Source organism: Dermacentor variabilis, chromosome 4, assembly GCF_050947875.1.
Source record: "Dermacentor variabilis isolate Ectoservices chromosome 4, ASM5094787v1, whole genome shotgun sequence".
NCBI classification, from domain to species: Eukaryota; Metazoa; Arthropoda; class Arachnida; order Ixodida; family Ixodidae; genus Dermacentor; species Dermacentor variabilis.
In genome coordinates this window covers 68222317-68248805 of record NC_134571.1, presented here as the reverse complement: position 1 = coordinate 68248805, position 26489 = coordinate 68222317, and the positions used below count along the sequence as shown (strand labels likewise).

The 26489-nt window shown below is 42.5% G+C and overlaps 1 protein-coding gene across 1 annotated transcript in view; it reads right to left on the bottom strand.

Moving 5' to 3' along the window:
* Positions 1-1064: 1064 nt before the first annotated feature.
* Positions 1065-26489, bottom strand: part of LOC142579310 (uncharacterized) — a 30900-nt gene continuing 5475 nt past the window's right edge. Inside the window, exons 6-13 of the mRNA XM_075689376.1 lie at positions 20915-21035; positions 20715-20804; positions 18558-18611; positions 17579-17676; positions 13408-13509; positions 10927-11005; positions 4189-4410; positions 1065-1882 (exon numbers count right to left, since the gene is read on the bottom strand). Coding sequence (XP_075545491.1) covers positions 1818-1882; positions 4189-4410; positions 10927-11005; positions 13408-13509; positions 17579-17676; positions 18558-18611; positions 20715-20804; positions 20915-21035 — 831 coding nt within the window. The 3' untranslated portion in view covers positions 1065-1817. The remainder of the gene's footprint in view (positions 1883-4188; positions 4411-10926; positions 11006-13407; positions 13510-17578; positions 17677-18557; positions 18612-20714; positions 20805-20914; positions 21036-26489) is intronic.

Here is a 26489-nt window from a genome sequence, read left to right as displayed (position 1 = left end):
TTTGTGTTGAAATGACTTGGAGAACTTCGTTTGCTAAGGAAACCTTCCAGCATAGCTAAGAGCTCTCTTCACTTGTGCCATGTGGTGGGATGGCTTGACTTGACTTCACGGCAGACAGGTCACAAATTATCAACCAATGCTCTCCTGCCTCTACTAAAGCTGGGTTTCTAAGCTTTTTTTTTTTTTTTTTTTCATACATACGACATACTTGGTGTTGGACCCTCCAATGCCCACAAATGTTGAGGTCCTCTAGCAAGGCCTCACACAGCACACCTGCCAGCCTCAGAATTTGAATAGTTTACTGCAGTCATAACCAAAAGGATACGAAAAGTTGGTGGAAAATAATGAAAACTGTTTTATCACTCAACATATTGAATGTATTTAAAGGAATTTGTAGACTTCCGTTCGGTAGGGACGCTGGTACACTGCCTTATGGCCACAAAAAAGAATGACATGCAACACCCAACGAACGAAAATGTTAACAGTATGTCATGAAATAACTATGTAACAGCAGTCAAAATTTGTTTCCATCAAACTTTGATTCTACTATTTCAGGCTGATGTTGGAGTGGGTAGAACAAAATATTTGTGCAGGCCCAAAAAGTCAGTGACCAACTATATTTTTATTCTTTTAAAATCAGTTTTGCCCTAAACTAGCCGAAAACGAAAAATAATAAAATCATTCGTGTCGATGCGAAAACCGTAAACAAACTCTAAAAACCGGGGCATCTAACAATAAAATTAAAATAATAAAAGTTTGCAATGAGGACTCGAGCACTCATCACTGCTCCGTGTAGATCACTTGTGCAGACCAATTATTTTAAACAAAAAGCAATGGTAGCTGAACAAATGCACAAAAGCAGTTCATAAGAAGCACACATTCAGCTCTTGCTGTGAGTTTATGCACATTGTGTAAAGCTCAATTGTTTATTGTTGTTGTTATTGTTTGATGTCTAAAAAATTGTGCTTGACTGAGTTTTCTGACACCCTGTCAACACTGAAGACACACTTTCATGTGGTCTGCCTCCTTGAAAAATAAACCAGCAGGAAAAAAAGGCACAAAGGGCACAGACACATTCTAGTTTATTTCATGCATCCTTCTCAGCACACCAGGCACATCAACATATATCATACATGCACACAGACATATATACACACCAGAAGAGCTGTGTGTGAAGAGGGTTCTCTAAAGAAATGAACACTCCATCATTCTGGAAGCTTTGCAAAGTTCTCGTAAAGGTAAAGAACCACAGGAAGGTGATGACGATAAAAGAATCGTAAATGAATGTTTTATCAAAAAAAAATTCGCAATTTAGCCTTGTAAAAGGCAGCACAATTCGTCGTTTAGTGCACAAGGTGCAGGTGTTGGGCTTATTTACATCGCATTAAAGTTGGCCATATTGAAACGCACATGCAATCTACCGTCCTCTTTTTCAAGAATCAGCACAATTTCGTAATGCTTCATGGCTCTAAATAATAAAAGCTACTACACTCACGGGGAAAAAAGTAATAACAAAAGCTTAAAGTGCTCCAGTGCTGCACTCTGAGCGACACTGATGGCAGCAAATGTATGCACAACACAGAGAATAAGGTCTTCCAGAGCTATTCCAGATGTGCGCAGTGCACACTTCATTAGAGGTTTTAGTGGATGCTATGTCCTTTAAATAACTTTTCTTTTTTTACAGGCATTCCTTTCCATAAGGTTGGTGATAAGATAAGACCAACGTCGTCCTGCTTTGAATGTGTGTTCATCATCAGCTGCAGTGACATCAGGTCTCTCTCTGGTTCTGTACAGGGTAGATGGTGTGTGAGGCATCACTACCTCTTGAAACGCTGCTTCATAAACTTGAGGGTCTTCTGCATTAATGGTGCATGCTTTGGTTCTGAAAGGCAAAGAAATAAAAGGGGGGAAGCAAAAAGCTAGAATTGTTTCATACGAACATTTACATAGATCACTTTGACATTGTCCTAATCTGCCTGGTTAGTGGCAGACCAAGTCTGCCATGAACCCTAAATCCTGCATAACTTGTGGAAATGGGTTCTCTTGTCTCTGGGAGGGACAGCCATGGTTTGCACAAAAAAGCAGCTCTGGCACGGTGGCCATGTCTGTCGTATTGCCGATGGGGCGTTGTTCCCCGGAGATAGAGCTTAGCAAATGGCCATCATCATGTATGTGAGCTTGGGTATGAGGCATGAAAAGGCATCTTGATCTCCACAAACTTTGACAGTGGAATTACATGCTTGGCAGAACACTGGGGCACATACTGCCACTACAGACTTATGGAGAAGGTGCACAGTATGAATCAGCACACAATACAACGTAAAGTAGCCACATCAACAACCACGGCCACTAAGTTTGGAAAAGGTTGCGAAAGTTGGAGCAACTATGTTTAAGAAGTGCTGTACCCTGCATTGGATGCCACGTTGTACCATGTGTCTCATGATATAACCTGACTTAAGTGCACACAGATGACAATTCCACGAAGCACTGACCATAAGGTCTTAGAACAGCACTACTCATTGGAATGCGGCAGTCATGGACAGGGGGTTGGAGTTATTATACATTCATGCTGTCGCAAACTGAGGTGTCGCAGCGGAGCACCAAAATAAGAGGACCGGCGTAGCAGGCCTTTTAGAACAGCAATGCCTGTCCTCTGCTCGTGCATCAAGCATTCGCCGTCCAACGTAATTTTTGTTGTCTTTTGCAGCCGGCACCAAAGTGCTGGCCGACAAGGTCGACCTCAGCGTCCCTGCTTGGTGGCGTCGGTAGAGCACCAGAACATGCTTTAGTTTTGTGGCCACATCAGTTAGGGTGGTGACGGCCCATAACATTGCTGCGTCAGCTGCTTGTGATGTCATGGGTTTTGACGGCACCTGCTTAGGGTGAGCCAACTGTTTCTTAATGCTGATGAATTACATTGCATGTCGAACTAATATCAGACTACATTTAGAACCTTTCTTTAAGAAAACTGGCCTCGTAAGCAAAATTAGAGCTACAGTGATATCTGTGACATCCCAAATGACCTTGTGGCGACAATTGGCTGGGCATGAAATTCAGGTATGAAACTTTGCCCTTGATTTTCTTTAACGAGTAATACAGTCCATTTCCGTTAATTCGATCCTGAGGAGACTGACGAAATCGACTGAATTATCTGGCAGGTCGAATTAAACGAGATGCAGAAGAAGCACCAAAACACACTGCTGAATCATTTGGGAGTATTTGCCTTGTTCTAACACACACCCCAATAAAAATGCCCGCCCACTTTCAATGTGACCAAAGTAGTAAACTAATGTATAAATAACATTAAAACTCTTAAATGAAGTAGAAACCTAACGTGCATCTGAGCTTTTGGCAAGAAAAAGTGTTAAACAATGGGGGCCGGTTTCCCAAAATCAACTTCGTCAGATAATTTCTTAAAGTCAGCTTTGCTGCAATAAGTTATGTGGCAAATCACACAAACATTGTAAATATGATTTCGGTCTTGTGCCCAATTGCACTGCACAGGCAACTTTCGGTTCAATTTTCTGCTAAAGATAGCGCACACTAGAAGTGGGTAAATATCGTAACCAAACATTGTGAGGTACTGTTATTGCTTGAAAATCTTTCTACACTAGGCTGAAAAAAGGCGTTTTGAACGAGAGATGACATGTGTTCAATGCATTCACTGTCACCTAAGCTCTGCTGAGACAGACGCTGCCACTAAAGGGGTCGCTGTCAGGGACACCATACGAGCCTGGCATGTGCGTGCTGACTGGACAATTTGAGTTATAAGGCGAAAGCCAATTTTAGGATCATAATAACAAAAGTTTTGGCCCATAGAAATGCATGGGCAGTGGCCAGGACCTTCAACTGGGATTGGATTAATTTTTTGAAAAATTGAACTAACGGGAGTCGAATTAATGGAAGCTTACCATATTCAAACATCCTTTTCACCAAAGAGATGCAAATAAAAAAATTTTTTTATAGGTACTGTGATTTTATGCAAGTTCCTAACGATGTGGTACACATGTAAATACACAGAAATAAAGTTTTAAAAGCATGCTCTAACTACCTGAAATGATTTATTGTTTCCATTCAGTGTGTCTTTAGATTAAACTGTTCAACTCGCACATTGGAGCTTTGTACTGAGATCAGCTGCATGTATGTTTTGCCTCCAAGGGAGAAAATTACACTATCTGCAGTACTCACTCTTAGGTACTGCAGTCGAGGGTGGCCGACTGACGCTGGCACTGATGCTGGCACTGACGCTGGCACTGATGCTCGGGGAGGGCGTGGGCCGAGACGACAAACGATCAGAAGGCCTGACTGGAACTGCTGACAGCACACCTGTGCCGTGTTTGGCCTGTTGCCTGGCAACATTACGGGGAGGCTTGGCCACCGTGTCGACATAAGCCAGCTTGGTCTGACGCACTACAAAGGCATAAAAGGTACGATTAGCACGATGTCACCGCAGTTACACAGGGTTATCTTGTCTTCTGTAAGATAGCTAATGCACAAAGAAAGAAAGAAACAGAGAGGAAATAAAATTTTAGCTGCTGCAGAATTATGAAGGAAAGCAGCATTGGTGACGATCAATTTCCCACTTTTTTAAGGCAGAAAGTCATTTCATTTAGCACTGCCAGGCCTACTTCAAGATAACTTAACATGTTTAGTTACTACTTGAAGCTCTTCTAAAGATATTGTGAATTAACCACAGTGAAATCCTGTTTCACAGAAAACCCGCCGTGGTTGCTCAGTGGCTATGGTATTGGGCTGCTGAGCACGAGGTCGCGGGATCGAATCCCGGCCACGGCGGCCGCATTTCGATGGGGGTGAAATGCGAAAACACCCGTGTGCTTAGATTTAGGTGCACGTTAAAGAAGCCCAGGTGGTCAAAATTTCCGGAGTCCTCCACTACGGCGTGCCTCATAATCAGAAAGTGGTTTTGGCACGTAAAACCCCAAATATTATTATTATTATTATGTTTCACAGAAATGCTTAGGCACTTTTTAACAAATTTATCGTTTTGAAGCAATGAACTTGAAAACATAAAACTTGTAAACTTGTGACCCAAACATGCATGCACACATACACACACCCATAAAAAGGCATTCAGGGGAGCAAACATCTTGTAATGCTTCGATCAACCATAAGACATTAGGTATAATCTGTTGCAAGGTTCTTCTGCTGGTGAACAATGTAAGGGCAGCAAGACCGTAGGCAGAGCTCATCTGCCTTTAGCTCAATCTGAGACAGTGGATGTCAAACTAAATAAGAAATAATAAAAAAAAAAAAGAGCAGAGATACCTTCATGATGACTTTGTTACTTCTTACACATTTACACCAGTGAAGAAGTGAAATGTGGCCTATCATTGCAATAAAAGTTAGGTGCACGACAGTTGCACACAGTTCCACTTGCAAGATGTCGCCACAACGATGATGCTTGCATCTGTTAGCGGCAGCTATTGTATTTTTGTATAGATATACTTACGGGGAAGAAACCTGGAGGCTTACGAAAAGGGGTTCTACTTAAATTGAGGACGATGCAACAAGCTATGGAAAGAAGAATGGTGGGTGTAACGTTAAGGGATAAGAAGAGAGCAGATTGGGTGAGGGAACAACACGAGTTAATGACATCTTAGTTGAAATCAAGAAAAAGAAATGGGCATGGGCAGGACACGTAATGAGGAGGCAAGATAACCGATGGTCATTAAGAGTAACGGAATGGATTCCAAGGGAAGGGAAGCGTAGCAGATGGCGGCAGAAAGTTAGGTGGGAGGATGAGATTAAAGGGACCCTGAAACGCTTTTGACGATTTTCTACAAACGTACTGAGTCGTTAGAGTAGGTCCTTCTGATCATTAATTGACACATCTAAGTGCTCTGCGTAAAGCGTGTAATTTATTATAAGGTTTTAAAAATACACATCGCTGCCGATCGCCGCGCACTGCTCGGCGGAATTTTCAGCCGCCCCTACCCATATGACCAAAATCACCCGTATGACGTCAGTGGGGCGAGCTATCCGATTGGCTGACCAGGGCGCGTGATCGATAATTTTTCCAGCTTTATGGTAAACAAATGATCTTCGTAATAGTTGGAATGTTAGTTAATTTGTTTTTATGATAAGAAAGTAGCATAAAGAGAATGCACAAGAACAATTTTTCAGTACATTAAGCACTTCCGGCACACAGCAAGTGTCGTCTGCTTGTGTTACAACGTACTCCATTTTGACGAGAGCTCCGCGGTCACAGTTGGTCTCAGTCTTTTCGCGAGCACTATGATTCGACTTTGTTGCCTTGTGGGCTGCAAACGTAGCGACTGGCAATATGTCAAGCTGCGACATCGTGTCCCTCTGCAAGGCAGCGTACGAGCGAACTGGCTGCTGCGCATCGGACTACCGCTATCCGATCGGCGCCAGGATTTGCGCGTTTGTGGCCGTCACTTTACACCGGAAGATTGCTAACGCAACAGCGTTTCGCGAGTCCGATATTAGGGCAAACGCAAGCGCAAGGGGACAGGGTCTGGCCGCTTGACTGTGCCGTAACGGGATGAGCCGAGATGAGCAGAAGGGCAAATGTGAATGGTCTGCACGGTGCAGCCACCTGGTGGCATAGAGCGCAACCATACACAGTAGCAGCAACGAAGCGTATTCTTTGCTGCTGGTCCGTATTTTTCGCAGGAGTGTAATCATCGACACGTTGTTTTTATAAATGTTTAAAATGTTTTACACTTGGTTATAGCAATATTAGCGCTTTGTTTGGCTGGTTAAGCGCTGCGCCAACAAGTGTCTGGACCGTGTAGACCGATCAGGCTGCTCACGTACGTCTACGCCAAAGTTCCTTCATCAGCTTGAGTTTATGCCTCCAGTGATTTGCCGAAATGACCAGCTTGCCTGTGGTTTACGGAATACCAGACACGTTCGGCGCTACGACAGAATGCTCGCAACGCACGCTGCTTCGATAGCTCTCGCTTGGGGTCGACAGCCAAGCGGCTAGCGGAGAGGTCTCGCGCGGGCGGAGGCGGGCTCCAAAACAAACGGAAGTGGACGATGTGACGTCGCATCGTGACGCAGGACCAGTGAAGGCGGAGCGTAGCCCCGCTCGCTCGGCGAACGAGTTGAGGAGGAAAAGCGTGGATGGGGAGGAGGGTAACTTCTAATCGCTTGTAGCTCCATTAATACGTAACGCTTCACTCAAATTGTGGTGCGAATGTTCTACTTAAGCTGTACCCTACGCGTCTACAGAATTTGTCCGAACCGTTTCAGGGGCCCTTTAAGAAGTTTGCAGGGACAACATAGCCACAATTAGCACATTAACGGGGTAGTTGGAAAAGTATGGGAGAGGCCTTTGCCCTGCAGTGGGCGTAGCCAGGCTGATGATGATGATACTGTGTGCATGACATATTTCAGGACACAGCTGTGAAACACCACAGGCATCAACATTGTCAATCCATCTATCTAGGGCCATGCTATCTTCACCAACCCCTCTGTCAACTACCCAGCACACTTATTTCAGAGTATCAGCTTCCAGCCTGAAACAGGAGATAAATCCATAAGGTGTCCTAGTTGCACTATATGCAGACCAGAGTGACTTGAAGATCGCCATCCTTTTGAATTTCACCAATTATTATCTGAGACACCACTCAGGCAGTTGAGTTTCTCCAGCAGGTGGAGGCCACGATGAGCACAAGCCCTGGAAGGCCAATTACAGCCAGTGCTAAGCAGCTTCAAGTGGCAAAGTCAACAGTCAAGCTTTCTGTGCATGATGTCATGACACGCCACTCCTAAATAATGAATTTGCTTGCTCCCACAGGGCCTGCGGGATCTAAGGGTGGCTGGCTGTGAACGTCTGTGGCCATGACACTCTCAATGTGGTGTCCTTAGACTGCAACATAGACCTGCTTCGATGCTGTGTATAGGCAGCGTCACTGAGAGGGATACTAACAAGCAGCCACACAATGTTAAAAACTTACTAGAAGTTGCTATTGTGGAAGTACAGCTTAACATTAACTTAACACGCAGCTGTTATTGAAGTCAATTCAGTCAATAATTAAGGTCAAAAATGGTTTCATTCAACACCCTTAGGAAAGAGCAGTAAAAGAATGTAAAAAATTTCAAATTCATAATTTCTGGCCAGAATATGGTTGCTGTTGAAATTGTCATGTCCTCAAATACATTGTACAACCAGTATGTTAGTATGTTTCCACTACTACAGTCGACTTCCATTAACTCTTAAAGGGTCAATGACGTAAATATATGGCGCCGTGAACAAGTCCAAAAATGGTCAATGCCATATATTTACGGCTCTGTCTGTGCGTTTAAAAGGTGTGCCAATTTCCTAACTTTTTCTTTTCTGTCATGTACTGCCACAATGTGGGAATACAGGGAGTTTTTTTCACGCGCCTCCCTCTCTCGGTTTTCATTGCATGGTTTGTTTTAGAGCTAGTTTGCTCCTGCGAGTCTATATAGTACCGCTCGTGCATTGGCACGGGCGAGCGCGGGTGGCAGTTTGGGTTTTGTTCTGCGGGCGGTTTCGGCTTCTTGTGCTTGCAAAACTGATGGCTATCACGTTACTAATCGCTCAAAGCACGACCGCTTGTTTCTTGTTAATTTGGTGCTCACAGGGGTGCGCATCGGAACGATGCCGCCGTGCACGCATTTCCGTTGCTTTTCTTTTTGAGGCTCGCAAAACCTAATTGCCTCTGGTTTGCGATAAGCGAAAGTTTGTCACACGTTTTGCTTTTTTGACGGGCACACAACTGCACAGTTTTCATAATGCGCGCACCTACGCAGTTCGATTACGCTATGGATGTACATACTAGTGTAAGAGCAGGAACATTTGAGTCTTGCAAAATATTCTCGTGTGCGCATTTTCAAAGCCTTGAACTATAACAATGCATCAAATTTTTTATTCTTATGAGTTTATTTCCTTCTTTATTGTTATTCATGAATGAAGAGTAGATATATACCAATGCAAAATATTTCTTTCTCGCTTTACGTTTACCCTAGAAAAATTACGGTAAATCTTTTTCGAAATAAATCCCTAAGAAGAATTGGAATCTGCAATAAAAAAGATCAACCCTGGGCCGTTGCATATGGCAAACAAAATCGACCCTCAAAGGGTTAATAGATCCTGATGGGACCAAAAAATTGATTAAATTATCCGGCGGGTCAAAATTAAACAACATGCAGAAAAAAAAAAAACGCTGCTACACATAGCTGATTTACTTGGGAGCATTTGCCAGATTCTAACACGCCATTGAATCAAACGCACACCCACCTTACATGTGTCCAAAGCAGAAAACTAACATAGAAATGACATTAAAGCTCCTAATCAAAGTAGAAATCTAATGTGCACCCGTCCTTTTAGCAAGAAAAAAGGGGCAAGGGTATAGTGCACGATGGTGGCCAGTTTTCTAAAGTCAGCTTCGCCACACAATTTTTAATGTTGCTGCAATACCTCTGTGTCATGTGGCAAAGCACACAAATGCCACAAAGGGAGCTTTTTGTTTCATGTCCACTTCCATCGTGCAGGCAATTTACCGCAAAATTTTCGTAAACAAACAAAGAAAAAAGCTGTGCATTAAAATTGGGTAAACACCATAACCAGACATTGTGGGCTATGATAATTGCTTGGAAATCCTCCTAGAACACGCCGAAAATAAGCGTTTTCAGTGGGAGACAATATGTGTTCAATGCATTCACTGCCACTTAAACTCCACTGAGACATACGCTGTCACTAAGGAGGTTGCTATTGAAGTCACCATAAGGATCAAGTGTGTGCATGCTGATTGGTCAAGTTTGAACGATCCAGCGAGTGCCAATTTTAGAATCGAAATAATGAAACCTTGGGCTCACAGAAATACATGGGTTCCAGCTGGGACCTTCAGTCGAGATCAATGTAACCAAAAATTCGCAGTTCCGCCCGAAAGGCGAAGCACCGATTGCGATAGCAAATTAGTAGATAGTTGTACGACGTAAGGATAGTAGTTTTATCGACCGTATAAACTTGTAAACATTTGCTTACTAACTAAATTAACAATGATAGAATGTGTAAGCATGACTCAATGAGGACATTGAAAGAAACAGACACACAGAGACAGTGCTGTCTTTGTGTTTCTGTTTTTTTCTACATCCTTGTTCAGTCGTGCTTACACATTCTATCATTGTTAATTTAGTTAGTAAGCCACATCACAGACCGCTTTCAAGACACAAAAGTGCCGGCAACGCGTCCCTATGGCGTCCGCCAAAGGCATCTACTATGGCGTCTGCGATTCAAGTGGGCAATGCCGTAGTAGATGCCGCGGTTGTCTCTGCTCTGTATGGAGCGGCAGGCGAGGATATCGAGGCACCGTAGCAGCCACCAAAGAAGAACAACCCTCCTCCCTCACCTCACCCTGCCTCACGTGCCACAGGAGAGGGCATGCATCCGGCTGTGTTCCTCGCTCGCGCATGCGAGATTGAACCGCGTTCGCTGGCTCACCCTCACACGCTTTCACTCATATGGAACCTGACGGCGAGAGCAGAAATGCGCCTGGAGTGTCTATATAGTCGCAATAATAAATCAATCTAACTGAGTCAAATTAATAAAAGTCTACTGTATACCAACAGTCTGTCTCACCAGAGTGTCAAACAACAACAGATGCTGTCTATTTCACTGGGTGCCACAGTGTCTGTTTCATCCTTGGGGTACAACTAAAATTTTAATGAAAACACTCACAGGATGCAGCAAAAGGTAAAATTCTGGTGGTTAGCTCCTTTGCCTTAAAAGAACAACAACAACGACAACAACAGCGAACAATATTCCACGACACAAAACATTCAGCTACATGCAAATGTGTGTGACTCTCTCAAAGAGTGTAACATAACGTTGCTCTTCATGCAGTAAGGCATCTTCAATTGACCTCCAAGTGTATCTAAGCAACAAAAATTGTTTCATGCATGAGTTACCTGGCGTAGCCTTGGCCATGGAAGCAGAGATTGTGGCGGTCAATGACTTGAATTTCTCTTCCCGTTCATCATACTTTTTCTGCAAAAGCAAAAGCATATGTGACAAGCGTTGAACCCCCCGACAGATAAGTGGCAGTGAAACTGCTTCACAGTGCAAACACATCTGTTGTGTTGAGGTTTCAAGCATAAAAATGAAGGAACTGTTATAAAATCACTTTTGTGCTTGTTTGCGCATCATGCCAGAGTTCGTGTGTTTAAGTTGGGAAGATGCTTCGTTTGTGTACGGCCGTGGACCACTTTTTATCGAAATAGAGAAAGGCATTTTAAGTGAAAGTAGGCTACTTTAGAAATACTTTGCCACAAAAAGTACTTCAATGCATTCAGAAGAAGCAGCGTTATCGGCAATCAAACACTGCCTCCACTGTGCTCCCACTTCTTCTTCAATGCCTTGCACTCTGAAGGCTATGGTGCAGTGGGGCATGCCCACAACGCTCAGTCTTCTTAATTTCGCTGTGGTGCACAGTTCAAATTTCATTTTGTATGTTAATGTAGGTGCCACGACTTCCACCTTTGGTGCCTGCGACGTGCTAAACATAAGCCAAATGCAGTTGTCCTCGGTGAGCCGCAGTGCACTTAGCCAGCAGACTTGTGGTGGCACTCGGCAGTGGCCACGGTATCTATGCCATGTAGCTGACCGCAGCTTGATGTCAGCTATCGGCCAATAGCAGCCGTCTATGGGAATGATGAAGTAGTGTGTACAATGACGAAATAGTACGTCTAGAAGAGAGTGAGGACAGGGCCTTTTGTTGAAAAGAGAGCGTTTCAGAGAAAGGTGACTTCACAATCCGCTTGCGAGCTCCACGTACCGCGTACGACAGCAGGACTTGGCTGAGATGTTCCCAGCAGCGTATGTTACCCGTGGACTATGTTATTTCACCAAGCCCGAGGGGTGGTTCAGGGCTATTTTAGTGCAGGTGCTCGGTGACTATGGCATTTTGCTGAGCATGAGGTCATAGGTTCCATTTCTAGCCAAGGTGGCCACACCTGCTGTCTTAGATTAGCTACAGTCAAGCCCACTTACAATGATCCCAATGAAAGCGAGCTTTAAGCTACTACAAACAGTTTATAAACACCCAGAAGGTATGGCAAGGAGTCTGAGAGAGCCATCCAGTTACGACGACCCTGTACCCTGCTCAGTTCTGTTACAACAAATGGAATGAACCGTGGTACAGCTAATTCTGCCACACCTCTATAAGCCGGGGGAAGGCAAATGGCTGCACTTCACCTTCATCTTTAACATTTTTTTTAGCTTTCCGACTCACAGATGTGCCGACACTGTTGTTACATCGCACAAACAATCGCGGCTGCTCAGCACGTAGCAATGTCCCAACGATATATAAACACTTTGAAGGAGAGAGCAAGGGGCCACAATAAGCAAAGAAAACGATTGGAAATTTAAGAAGTGGTTAATGTTAGGCCATATAATGTTGAAGATACTCTCTTGAAATGGTCTGTGAGGACCAGCACTGAAAGGTCGCAGCGATGATCCTGTAATATTTGGCAAGTCAAGGATATTAGTCTCTCTTATGGAAGCCTGAAAAAAATAAGTGCTTTTGGAAAGTTGGAATTTCCTTCTGCTCAAAGTCTACAAAGAAGTAATGCGAGGCATCAACTCAATATTGTAAACATTGATGGTAATTGCAGGCGTTGCAGGCTTTGGGCTAATACGGGAAGACAGTTGCAGCTGATTACGGCATTGATGTCTTTCCCTTCCCCTAGTGCATGGTTGCAAACTGGAGGCTTTAACCCTGGTTAATCTCCCTGCCTTTCTCTCATTTGCATCTCTCTCTCTCTCTCTCTCTCTCTCTGAGAACATCCCAGATCAAGAAATTTCGGAGGTGTGTGACAACTTCTGCATATGAAGGGCTCCAATAACAATGGGTACAACCAGGAAACTACTGATTCCACAAATGCGCCTCTAGTGGTTTTGATATCAGCTGCCTTAATCTTGCATATGCAAAGAAGCTTGAGCTACAATGACATCATCAGCTTGAAAAACACGTAGAGTGCCATTATCGAGTTTATATTACTTATCCAGACCTCTATCCCCGATTTGTACCAATAAGTACAGTGCATGTCATTTTTTAGTTACAAAGCACCCCCCTTCTGCACTTTGTTAGTTCTTTATCGTTAGATTTTAGGGCAAGTCAAATTATATCGAACTGATGATATAAGGAACACATTTTGCGCAACAAAGGTGTTTGGTGTAGCATCCGGGCTTGACTGTACATGTCAATGCCATATGGTCAAAATTATTCTGAATATTTTCACTACAGAATCTCTCGTAGTGCAAGTGTTGCTTTAGAAGATGAAAATCAATGATCAATCCTTACATTTGTAGCAGCCGAGGCATGCCACAAATCCATGGAGATAACATGGTGTTAAAACATATTTGCTAACACTGATGGCTAGGGCTCTTACCAGGTACAACTCGCGCCATGTCTCTCCTGCATCCGGAGTACTGCTTTTGAATTCTCGAGTGCAGTGTGCCTGCCACAACTCGTCAGTGTCATCGAGGAGGTACTGGGAAATGAAACAAAATTAAAGGAATGTAATAAGGCAGAATGAAACGTAAATTAATGCTTCACGAAAGGTTCTGTGCCTCCATGAGACTGTGCATCAAAAAGGTAGCACAGTGGTTCTCAAACAGGAGCTTGCAGCACAGCTGGGTTCCAAAAGAGGCAACTGTAAGGAAGCTCAGTTCTTTTATTGCTGGTTGAAGTGAGGCCAATCAAACCAAGTGCGCCTAATCTGCATTCTTATCACATTCAAAGCCTACAACCCCATTTCCCCCTAAAAAGGCTTGCTAAAGTGTGTAATTTTGTAATGACAGAATTTAACATGAAATTTACAGCAAGTCTGAAATGGACAATTTTAAACTAGCACAGAAAGCCACCAGAAAAACAAAAACAAAAGGTGAATTAAGTATAAACCCCATGCAAGCGATCTTGCACGCGACAGTGACAAGCGACGCGACGGAGATGGCTGTCGCGTTCGCTCGTCGCCTACAAGTCGTACCCCATGCGAGCGATGACTTCGAGCGACGTCACCCCAGCGTTGCTGGTATGAGGGCAGCAAAAGAAGCGCCTAAACTAGCGTGACGAGTGCTTTATTAACTTAATTTGATGCGTTTTACAGTAAAAAGCAGCATAAAATATTTCTGAGAGTCTTGCAGTAGGTTCTTATCCTTGCACGCATAAAAATTCAATCGTTTGCTCGTTCCGTGCAACAATCGGAAGTACTTGAGTTATGTACATCCAGTTCCGGCTTCGCGCTATTGGCTAGTCGCTCATAGCACTTCCGGGAAACGAGCGACAATTCCAGATTTTCAGAACCAAGCGATATCACGACAAGACCGAGCGATCTGTTCACGCGACGGCCCGATCCGTCGCTCGAAGCTGTTGCTCGTCACTGTCACGCACAAAATCGCGCTCATGGGGTTTAGCCTTTAACCCCACAAAACCCAAACACCATTCCACAAGACGAAAAATTAGAACTTGGTCACCTTTATTTCTGGCGAAGGAGAGTACACGTACACCAAGAAAACAATGAAATGTTGAGTTGAAATTATTTAGTACAGTAATTAATTATTTATTGATTGGTTTTCAGAGCTACCCACAACCCAAGCATCACTTCTGCACGTCAAAAATTCTACTGGCTTTGCATTAACTTTCCTATGCTTAAATAATCATTTTAATGTATCAAACTGAGTGCATAAAAAATTATATGTTGGCCATTCAGGGGTTAAGAACTGTCTATAGTACATGTTTACACAGCCATGACACCATTTTATGCACTACATTCATAGTCAGGTGCCTCACATCCATGTTCACAAGACGTGTTCTTTCTTACGTACCTTTTGATTGCATTTTCTTCTGCAAGAATTAATTCACTGTTGTGGGGCACTGTCAATTGAAGGCTGCATGTCTTGCAAGTTAAGCATGGCTTGGCACAGATGTTTCACACGAAGTTGCAAAGCTCAGTTAGCAGCGGTTAGGAGGTAGCACAGCTTCCTAGAACCTACTATTTTTCAATGTAGTTTTACATATTTCTGGAAGCAAGGTGTTAGTGACTTGCAGAAATTTATTTTCCATGAGAGCCCTCTACATTACCTGTGTCACATTGTGTGGCCTTTGGATAGGCTTGGCTACCTGGCTAACAACTCTGCATACTAACTAGTGCCTGGCTCTCCAGTGATGAAGAATGCTAAGGCTTATTTCAGCAGGTATCAACATCATATATAGCTTTCATCATGGCTCTGCATAATGTGCTAATGTTGGTTAAAGCCTGTAACCCCTGATGACGCAATGTTAGCTGAACATATGAATAAAAGCAGTTCACATAAAGCATGCGCTCAGCTGCCACTGTGGGTGTTCGTGTGCGCTGCAAGAGGCTACAATTTCTCACATGAACCATTCACTGGGGCTATAACAGAAGTGGTGACGCAGTGTGCAAGAAATAAGAATGTTGCACTAGGAATACACAAGAATGCAAAAGTACAAAAATGTACGCTTTAAACAGGAGGTCCTAAATAATAGTCTGACAGATCATTTATGCTGTTCAAAGAGTTATTCAAGGGCATCAACCACGCTTTGTTAGTGAGCAAGTTACAAAGCTCTATGGTGCTTGGTGAGGACTGTATTTATATAAGATATGTGAGGATTAAAAGGAGCTGAACAGTTATGTTCACAGACCAGGACCATGAAGTGACAAAAGTATATATAATATAGGTGCACATATTTTGTGCTCTTAATGATTACCATATATCCTGCAGTTCAGAGAAACCAAAACTATGTTGCAAAGAAATGCTGTCAATTCTTGCACATATGTAGATATCAGCAGTGCAGCAGTGTGTTGCATAAACAAATTCACTTAGCAGCATCCTTGAATAAAATAAAAATGTGATAAAAGATATCTGCATGCAAGTGCTCCGGAGGCATTGGCAAATGAAGCTTGAAGGCATTTTGCATTTTTGTACTGTAAAAAAAAAACTCACCACTGGAATGAATAAACAACCTTTAAAGGGCCCCTCACCAGGTCTAGCCATTTTGAGCTGACAAGCGCAGAGCATACAATGCGCGATAATGATCGTGTTTGATAAGAATTACTTCACTACGTGCCGCGGAAAGGTCTGAAATTTCAATCCGAACGCCGTTTTCCCTTTCTCTTGCGGCAACCGCGCTCCAAGCCGGAAGGTGACATAGTCGCATTCCTACGCGTACGTAGTTGGGTCCGCAGAGTGATGTTGCTCGTGGTGACACGTGACTTCGAGAATTATTCAAGGCAACATCTGTTATTTGTGTGATCTGTTGCTCGAATTGACAAATTGAAGTTTAGAAAAATAATAAAACACACGAACTGAATGTCTGCACGTTTTTTGTTTACTTCACACCGAAGCAAGAGAGATGTGCTTCCACTTCATCTGTTTGTACCTACGGTCGTGTAGGTCACATGTGCAGGTACCGAAACTATGGCATTTTCTACCGTGTTCCAGTGTGTGCGTGATCATGCTCTGCGATCCGATTGTTCTGCCTCAGTATTCGTGTAGCACTGAATTATACAGCTAGTCATGTGTCCTTGCGCACAGCACGCAAAATTGTGTGCTGCATGAAACGAGACATCACAATAGCTTGCAAACATGCCATCAGCAAAAAAGGTCAAAAAAAGAAAAAGAAAGAAAGAAAGAAAAAGTGAGGAGAAAAAGAAATGAAGGTGGGGCCCGTGCCGTAGGCGTCACGTGATCCTCGAGGTCCGGTATGGGAGAAAGCAGGGAAGGAATTTCGCTTGCGGAGGCTAAACGAGGTGAGTGGAGAGAGTGTCTTGGTATGCAGTGGAGCTCGCTTTGTGAAAATATGATTTCACGGCACTGAAATATTTATATCTTGGCTATTAATGAGCGGACTTGAAAAATTTTTGTGGCAGAACACTCCCTAGAGGACCTGTAACAACTTCCAGCATATAACCAACATTTGCTATGCAGCCTGGTGAGGGGCCCTTTAAGTAATTGCTTCTGAATAGATCATTAAAAATTTTTTACGTACGATTAGAATTTATAGATTGCAAACCTTCACGTCCATCATTAGAAAAACCAGGTGTTGACACTCGAAGATTCAGGCAGTTTGCTGAAAGACAACAAATCTGTGCACTGTTTCACACAGCTTTCTGCAATGCATTTAAGTTTAATGTACAAATATATATGGTGTAATGCCACTGACACTGCCGATCAATATACATTCTATATGCCTCTCAGCACCTTTATAACCACTTCAGTAACGACTGTGTATTTGGAAAAGAACGGATCCTTCCTTTAAATCTGCGTTGCCACAAGCTATTGCATTTCGGAAACATTACTATGAACTTTTTTTCTAGCACTTACAGCCTCATTTCTTACCCTAGAATTGTGTATTATTGCCTTTTTTTTGTCATTGGCTACTTCTCCATGTTCTTGTTCATGCATTACTGTAATCTTTTAATTGTTCCACATTAATAAATGCTCCAAGAGGAGTCTAACATGTACTTTAAAAAAATACATAAAAAATTTGCAAAGAACTCTGGTTTAGCAAAAGCCGCATCAATTGTGATCAGAACTTACAGGGTTGTAGTCTTCGAGAGTGTACAGCTGTTTGGGGGTACACCTCTCTAAAACAGGCTTGAGAATGTCATATGGAACTCCTCCTGTGTATGCCATGCCTGGAATATGGGGGGGAGGAAAGGGGGGTAGGGGAGGTTAACAACAACACCAAGATATGCTTGAGGACTTGTCACCCACGCAAGAAACAAATGAGTAACTTTGAGCAAATATTTGAAGTTTGAATACAAACTGAGTAGCCTTTGCTATCCCATTCGTGTTCAATGTGAGAATTCACTACTCAATGTTGTTGAATATCCATTTCACGCCTAATGAAACGGATAAAAATACTTATTGGAGTCTACAGGAAAGAAGACAGGTGCAAGTGACCTACGTGGACAAACCTGTGGCAGGAGAACAGTGGTTGCTGCACGGAGGCACCAGTTGCTGATAGAGCGACTGGAGTATGGCTAAACTTATGCTCAATAATTTCCAGTCATTCAATAAGAATGCCTTGCCTTTAGGCAGCTCATGAACTTGTTTTCTTAATTTAGACATAAATCTATGATTTGCACTACTTCATCCTGCTTGCATCCCTTTAAAACAATGTGAGTGTTGTATAGTACAATTACCCTTTGCTCCTTCAACGAACACAGCACTCTTTGTGCATCAAGTGATGCACTGTTCCTGCGTTTCATTACTATCGCTGTGATTATGTGTTGGATATGATTACCTTTTTCATTTACAAGCTCCTCAGTTGAGCGGAAGTTCAGTTCTGAATGGCATATATGTACCAAATAATGTAAATAAGCCTTCTTTTCCTTTTGCCAAATGAACTCCACATAATTTCTTCCCACTTTGTTTAGAAATCAGAAAATATTTGGTATTTGATTCAATATTCGATGGATGTTCTTAAGCATTCGTATTCAATTCAATTAGGAAATTTCACAATTCAAACACCCCTACAAGTAAGGGTATAAAAAGCTCACACTTTTATTCTTACCTTCGACGTTTTCTATAAGCACCTTGATGCAAGCTTCATGCAGAGTGGGAACCTCTACAAGATGGAAAAGAAGAGAACATGTGAACGACATTCTGTTTGAGGTCCTGTCGTTGCTAGCACAATGTCAGAAAGCACATAATGCCGCATACTCAGTTTTTACCAGCAAGATTTATTGGTGAAGCTTTTATATGATCTGTTCATGATCAATGCATTTCAGAGTATTTCAAAGACAAGAATGGAAATACATCACAGTGATTTTAATTAATGAGAATTATGTGCAAAAAAAGTCTGTTGAGAGCATGATGCATCTTTGCAGCAGAGCAGCCTGAGAAGGGGTAAAACTGCTTGATGACCTTGCATGCTTGAAGATTATGATTGAATGCTTCATGGTCTTTAAATGGACAATAAAAATAATTATGATAATGAGAGGCTAATAAGCCAAAAAAAGATAAAAAAGTTAGACACATAGTGAAGCAGCCTAGGAGTTCCCACACCAGGTTACCATGACGTAATGGATTTTGTTTGACACTGTCTGCCTGAGCCTAGCTAATTTTTCATTAGTAAAGATTGACCATGTTGTATTATTGAACAGCCTAAAATGGAGCTTAGCAATTTCAAGAACTTTTGCTAGGCCCAGATATGAAAAAATACTTTGAAATTCGTGACATCTCACTGAACTCACCCCGAGTCTTTGGAGCAAAATTCAAAAAATGAAACCTCGACCTTCATTTTCTATTCTCATTATCAACTTAATACCATGAAATTAATGAAAATAACAAGTTTTAAAGGATACTTTAGCACTATAAACTGACTGGGTGTTCTCCTGAAGTGTCTTAAAACAATGCAGGTGCTATGAGAGATGCCATAGCTCAGGACTACGAGTTGACCCTGGCCACTCGGGTATTTCTTTAATGTGCACCCAACACATGGCAAGGGTGTTTTTGTATTTTCCACCCACTGGAATGCAGCTGCTAGAACAATCAGGAGTTGAAACCGAGACCTAGTATTCAGCAGCAGAACACAACGGCCATCACTGAGTCACCATAGCAGCTCTACACTAGGATAGATTTTAACGTAGTCACAATTGTAAAGAGCAACTAAAATGATTTCTTGAAACTGTTGACACTTGAATTAGAAACAAAAACACAAACCGTGAAGAAGAAAAAGACATCTTACGTTCACATCATGCTAACCTTCAGAAAGGAGCACACCTTCACATTTAAAGGTAAGAACTGTGCTGTTATCTTAAAGGACTCATCATTAAGCCCCATTGAAAATCAGGGGCACCCAAAGAACATTCTACCACAGGAATTCTTAAAAAGGGTTCAGTAGTACCCGAGAGAGAAGCAAGAAAATCTTGTAAAGCAGTGGTGAGAAGAGGGGAGCTGCACTTCCATTGCTGAGGCTCTTTCCTGTTGCCTTAACCAGTGTCTACAAGCGACATTCAACTCTCATGATGACCCTCATTTTCTTCTTTCGTTTTTTATACTTTCTTCTCCTGCAGTGTGGTGCATTTCTAAAGGTGTTTCTGTGCATTCTGTGTTTCACAGATATTTCCAACATGTTCCCATTGCTGCTGGCTATTGCTGCACTTCTGGCAGCATGCACATGACATGGAAGCACTGTGCCTGTAGCCTCATCTTGCTCGCCACCCAAGTGGCTCCTTCAAGGAGAACAGGGTGCAGGCTTTCTTTTAATTTTTCAACTGTTTCCACACTCTACAATGGCATGATAATTTGCACGTGCAATCGTCACCACACAGTCTGCACACCATGAACAACTGTTTGCAATGATAAAAGCAGTTGAGAAGCCATTTTAATGGTGCCAGTTGTGCTGAATTTTGTGCCTTGGTGATATTCTGCCTGGCAGCATTAACTGGTATAAAAATAATAGAGGCAATTTTATACGCAACTGCAATGCCATACACTATATCATAACATGTAAACACAAGAGCTGGTGTGCAATTCCGAGGTACAGATGGAAAAAAAAACAGGATTGGCACGAAGTGCACCCAAAGACGGTCATTTGCTCTTGAATAAGTTCAACCAAAAGTGGTTATTGTTCCACACATGCTTTCATTTTCACTGTAATGCAGCTTAAATGAGACATACAACTATGGAGATGCAACTGCAAAGTCTATCAACAATCTTTACCCACCAGGCAGAAAACAATTGCGTCGCCCGGAGTAGACTTGAGTTCTGTCCTTTCGTGAAGATGTGAAGATGATGGCTTCCTCATTCGTTAAGCCTGAATAAACAGAAGGAGCATAGATTGTACATTCCAAAACGTGAATGATGCTGCTACTCAAGTGCACCCAAGGCATTGAAGAAACAAACAAAATGAAGGAAAGGTCTTACTTTTTTTCGGTGGTTTTGATGGTGGTTCATCAAATAACCTGTGGGGCAGAGGTTTGTACACAGGCTGGATCTCTGGCAGCATTGATGAGACTTCATCCCTGTCTAAGGGAGCCAAGTCAGGCTGCAAAGGCATAAGAAATGTCCAATAACTAACTGTCCCATCAACAATCACAATCAAGAAGAAACAACAAAGACAGAAAACGTCAGGTAACTAATACCTGTACCTGTACCTGTACCTGTACCAATGTAATACCTGTACCACATTGGTATAAAAAGCATTAACCCTTTCAGGGTCAATGATGTAAATATATGGCGCCGCAAACAAGTCCAAAACGGTCGATGCCGTATATTTATGGCGCCGTTTGTACATTTCAAAAGCGCACCAATTTCCTCATTTTTTCTTTCCTCGCATGTGCTGCCACTATGTGGGAATACAGGGAATTTTTTTCTTGCACCTCCCTCTCTCGGTTTTCATTGCATGGTTTGTTTTAGAGCTAGTTTGCTCAGGTGCGTTTATATAGTACCGCTCGCGCAGTGGCGCGCGCACACGTGGGTGGCGGTTTGCGTTTTGTTCCGCGGGCTGTTTTGGCTTCTTGCTTTTGCAAAACTGATGGCTACCACGTTACTAATTGCTCGAAGCGCGACCACTTGTTTCTTGTTCGTTAAGTGCTCACAGGGGGTGCGCATAGGAAGGATGCCGCCGTGCATGCATTTCCGTTGCTTTTTCTTTTTTAGACTCGCAAAACTTAATTGCCTCTGGTTGGCGATAAGATGAAGATTAGCGAAAGTTTGTCACACGTTTTGCTTTTTTGACGGGCACACAACCGCACAATTTTCTTGAGTGTGTGCACCTATGCAGTTCGATTACGCTATGGACGCAAGTATTAGTGTGAGAGCAGGAACATTTCAGACTAGCGAAATAATCTCGTGTACGCATATTTTAAGCCTTGAACTATAACAATGCATCAAATTTTTAATTCTTATAGGTTTATTTCCTTTTGTTATTGTTGTTATTCATGAATAAAGAGTACATATATACGAACGCAAAATATTTTTTTCTCCCTTTACGGTCACCCTAGAAAAATTACAGTAAATTTTTTTACTGTATTTGTACTGTAGAAGAATTGGAATCTGCAATAACAAAAATCGACCCTGGGCGGTCCCATATGGAAAAAAAAAAAAATCGACCCTGAAAGGGTTAACTGCTGAATGCAGTGCCCCTTGAGCATAATTCTAAATACATGGGAACGGAGAAACAATTTTTCTCGGCAACCACTGCACCAAGTGTAGCAAGTTTTTTTTGCATTTAAAAGAAAAAGTTAAATTCGAGTGACTATATGAGCCAGATTTTTTATTTAGGCCTTCAACTTGTAAAGAAAAATTCTGAAAAACTGCAAAATATTAAAATACAAAGCTTTCAATTTCACAACTTTAACTCAGCAAGAAAAAGCAATATCAAAATTCTGTAAACTGCCCCTAACAATATGACTAAAGTAGACAAAATTGATGTATTATATACCCCTCTGAAATACACCACTAATTTACGAGTAGGACTTATTTGAAACCCTGGTAAACACTGTAGCCATTTCATGTAAGCTATAAATTAATACGTCAAATTCATTAGATGCTTTAACAGATGCAGTTTACGGAAGTGCAATATATGTGTACTTGGTGTGGAGTTGCCAACTTGTAAACTTCATGTTGCTATGTTACCAATTTTCAGGAATTTTCATAAAGATTTTCAGGCCCTAAATCAGCATTCTGATTCTTGCAGGTATTAGAATTTAACTTGCTCTTCCAAATTCAACAAATTTCATTCAAAGCGGCCAAGTAGTTTTCTCATAAAACCATTTCTGCCTTTTACATGTATTTGAATAGATGGCATTGGAGTTGGCCCTGAGCTTAAAGGTTCCCCTGAAAGGCCAACTGTAACATCAGCCATATACATTGCTACAAAAAGTGAAGTTGCCTTACTACGGGGCTGCTTTATTCTTACTGCTGTTTCTTTTTGCCTTCGCAAGTGTCTTTGACTGGTTTGGTCTTTCCCACTTGAAGCACATGGCACTTTCGAAATTTTGCATTTTCAACTAGAGGATTGCTTTTTGATAAAGTTGCTTTGTGCATGCTAGGGAAAGGGGGGGGGGGGTGTTGAGACTACAGGTCACTTATTCTTTGTACTGTTCATCTTGCTGTAATAAACTAAAGTTGATAGTCAGTACCATGTGGTGTACCTTCCTTTTTCACCATTGCAGCCATGGATGTACGCTAACTGGTGCACAATTTTCCGTTCATAGGTAAAGGATTAGTTTCAGATAATGTAGTTACACAACATCCTCCATTCAAGCTTTTATGTTTCAAGTATGAGTGAATGCACTATGAAAATCTTCCCAAAATAAATGTTTTTGATACCGCAAGTGGAAAAAATGCCACCACTACCAATCACCAGGAATGATACAGAACCCAGAATGCTGAGAACGTACACAAATCTGCACCAAAACGAGACTGTCAAGACTAGCTAAAAAAAGAAGGGGGGGAGGGAGGAAGCTGCGGGTGGGCTTATGCTTAAAGATGCACAGTATGTTCACTAGATACGACTGTAAGCGAGATGTGTAATTAGAATGATGTGAAAGATGATGGTAATGAGAACCAATTAACGAAGACCTATAAGACTGCTGCTCTGAGTACATCTTAAATGCCAGGATCACACTTTGGGTTAGATATGTTTTTATTTATTAGCTGGCATTTTATGGCAAATCAAGCTGTTTCGTTGAGCAGATATTCTCGGACTGCAACGATATGGAGCATACTTGAGATCAGAGCCAGAGGAAGCTAGTCCAAATTTCAGACGTTTGGCTGTGCAGGGTACTGCAGAGCAAATGCTGCAGCAGTTCCCATTGGCAGACACAAGTGCTAACAGCTCAGTTAATGCCAACACATCGGGTTCCCTAGGCACACTTTTGTGCAGTACACAAGTCAGAACTGGGAAAACTGCTTGAAGAAGTGATACGATACTGCTGCCTAATTGGCAGCAGAAGTCGCCGTGCCAATTGCAGATGTTTTGGCAGTGGCACGACTAAGCTCTGTTAGATTTCGATTGCACTCCCAGCACAAAGTTGAGAGTGGCTCTGGGTGCTCTGAATGAACCAGACAAGTATGTGTGCGAGTACTCAAATTAGATCAGCGGAATGTAAAGCTAGAGTGCCTGAAAGCAACCGGTCATATGTACCATTAGATCTGACATTCTTGTTTATGGCACCAAAAATGGCACAAACGCAGATAAAAAATGCAAGTGCAAAAATGCAAAACGCTTAAGAAGGCAGGGGAGAGGGTGGGTCAAATCGCCTTGCAGCATGCAACAACAGGCACTGTTTACATGTGGTGATGGCAGTGCAAGCCACACACTCAAAAATAGGGAAGCCCCCTCCCCTAATAAGATATATACTAGGTACTTCTCCCCTCTTCGGACAGACGTTGAGCAGAATCCCCATCCAAAAACGTAACTGCATCATACGAGCCATGCAAATATCTGTCATTAAGCAGAAGACCCGAGGCACACTTTTGTGCACAATACGCTGTGCAAATAGCCATACCAATAACTGTGTACCCAACAAGTTCCCGACAGGTTCCAAAAGATCCCTAAAGTCAGAGCAGCCAGCTTTCTGACATGCTGCGCAACATACTGCGTCGATATGAGGTTATGCAGTGAGGGATTAAAGGGACACTAAAGAGAAACACTAAATCAGTCTGAACTGATAAAGTATACTTCCAAACTCCATTTTCGCAAATTTTGCAGTAATGTTTTCATTATTAAAAGAGAAAATAAAAGTCAAAGGTTCAATTTTTTAAATTTAGCACCAAAGCCCCATCGCTGGCATGCCAGTGCAATGTCAGAGATTTCTAACTATATCTTATATTTGGGCTGTTGTGACTCAGTAAACGTTTCTTTAAAGGGACCCTGAACCACTTCTATCAAAGCCAAGAAATGCTTTTGAAGTTAAAGTAGACGAGACTATTTCACAAATACTTTGCTGCAAAAATTACTTCAATGCGTTCAGCAAAAGCAGAGTTATTGGCAATCAAACACCCCATTTACGGTGCTTCCACTCCTTCTTCAATGCCTTGCACTGCGAAGGCTAAGGTGCATGCCCATGACGATACGCCTACTGAATGTCACTGTGGCACACAGTTCAAATTTGATTTTGGATGTTCGTGTAGATGGCACTACTTCCGATTTTGGTGCCTACGACGCGCCAGACGCAGTTGTCCTCAGCGAGCCGCAGTATCCATGCTATGTAACAGACCACAGCTACATGCAAACGTAATGCGTATGCGCAGTGTTTGCTCTGTGCATCACAGGGCTTGAGTGCATGCTTGCACTCATATGCTCCAGTTTGGCCGTGCTATGTGGTGCAGGCAAGTTTTGCCCTGCACAAGCTTGACTGACGAATAGTAGCCACATCCAACTTGTGCATTTTGAAACACCGTTAACAGGAAGCGAAGTCTGCCAAGGTGTCTAACCAGGAGCAGTCAGGAGTGAGAGCGCGCTGGCAAGCGTGTGTGTGGTCTGACCTCATTTTTGCATGGTTCAAGGCTAGTCGAGTGTTTAAAACTAGTCAAACTTAGCAAGACCTGCCAGCTACCATATTGATAGGCAAGGTAGCCAAAGTTTAATTTCTATGTGGGCAGCCATGGCCGAGCATGAGCCCGATAGTCAGCTTCTTCCGGGAGTACGCAATTCTTATATAACTTTGAAAGCATATTTTCCCTTACTTCAACCTGTTTATTAAACTGCGCCAATAAACAAACACAGTAAAAGTAGGAAGAAGTGTACTAATCCAAACAGCCTTATTGATTGATGTCAGCTATTGGCCAATAGCAGCGGTGTATGGAAACCTGCTATATTACGAAATAAAGCGTTCAGGGAAGAGTGAGGAGCAGACTTCTGCTGAAAAGAGAGCATTTGAGAAAAAGGTGACTTTGCGCTATGCTTGCAAGCTCCACACGCCACGCACAACTGCAAAATTTAGCTGAGATGTTCACAGCAGCGCATGCTATCTGTGGACTATGTTTTTTCACCAAGCCCGAGGGATGGTTCAGGGCCCCTTCAGACTTACTAAGTTTAGTTTTTGGCTTTTTTAGAATGCAATTTAATCAATTGTTACCAATAAAAATTTAATTAGGCCTGAGCAGACGGCGCCAACAATTACGGTGTCACGGCAAGCTGGCGCAGGAACTTTCAAGGTGATGTCTCCGCCCATCTTTCACTTTTGTGTCATCTTCTGGCTTACCAAGTCTGTTCTCATGGCAAGATTAGCTTTTTCCGGTATTGTACAGAAGAGTAATTTACTAGCACAGTGCGAATTATTTTTACGGCGAAGCTGTCAAGGGGAGTTCCGTAATGGTATTTTGTATGGTGGTGAAGGCTGAGATGACATAGTCAATATCAAATGTATATGCAATGACTTATACAACAGACAACAACTTATATGGGCATTTTTCCTAACCAGTAATTCATAATTTTTGTTTCTCATGTCGCATTACATCGACTCCACGGTAGAGGTCCCCTAAGAGTTTG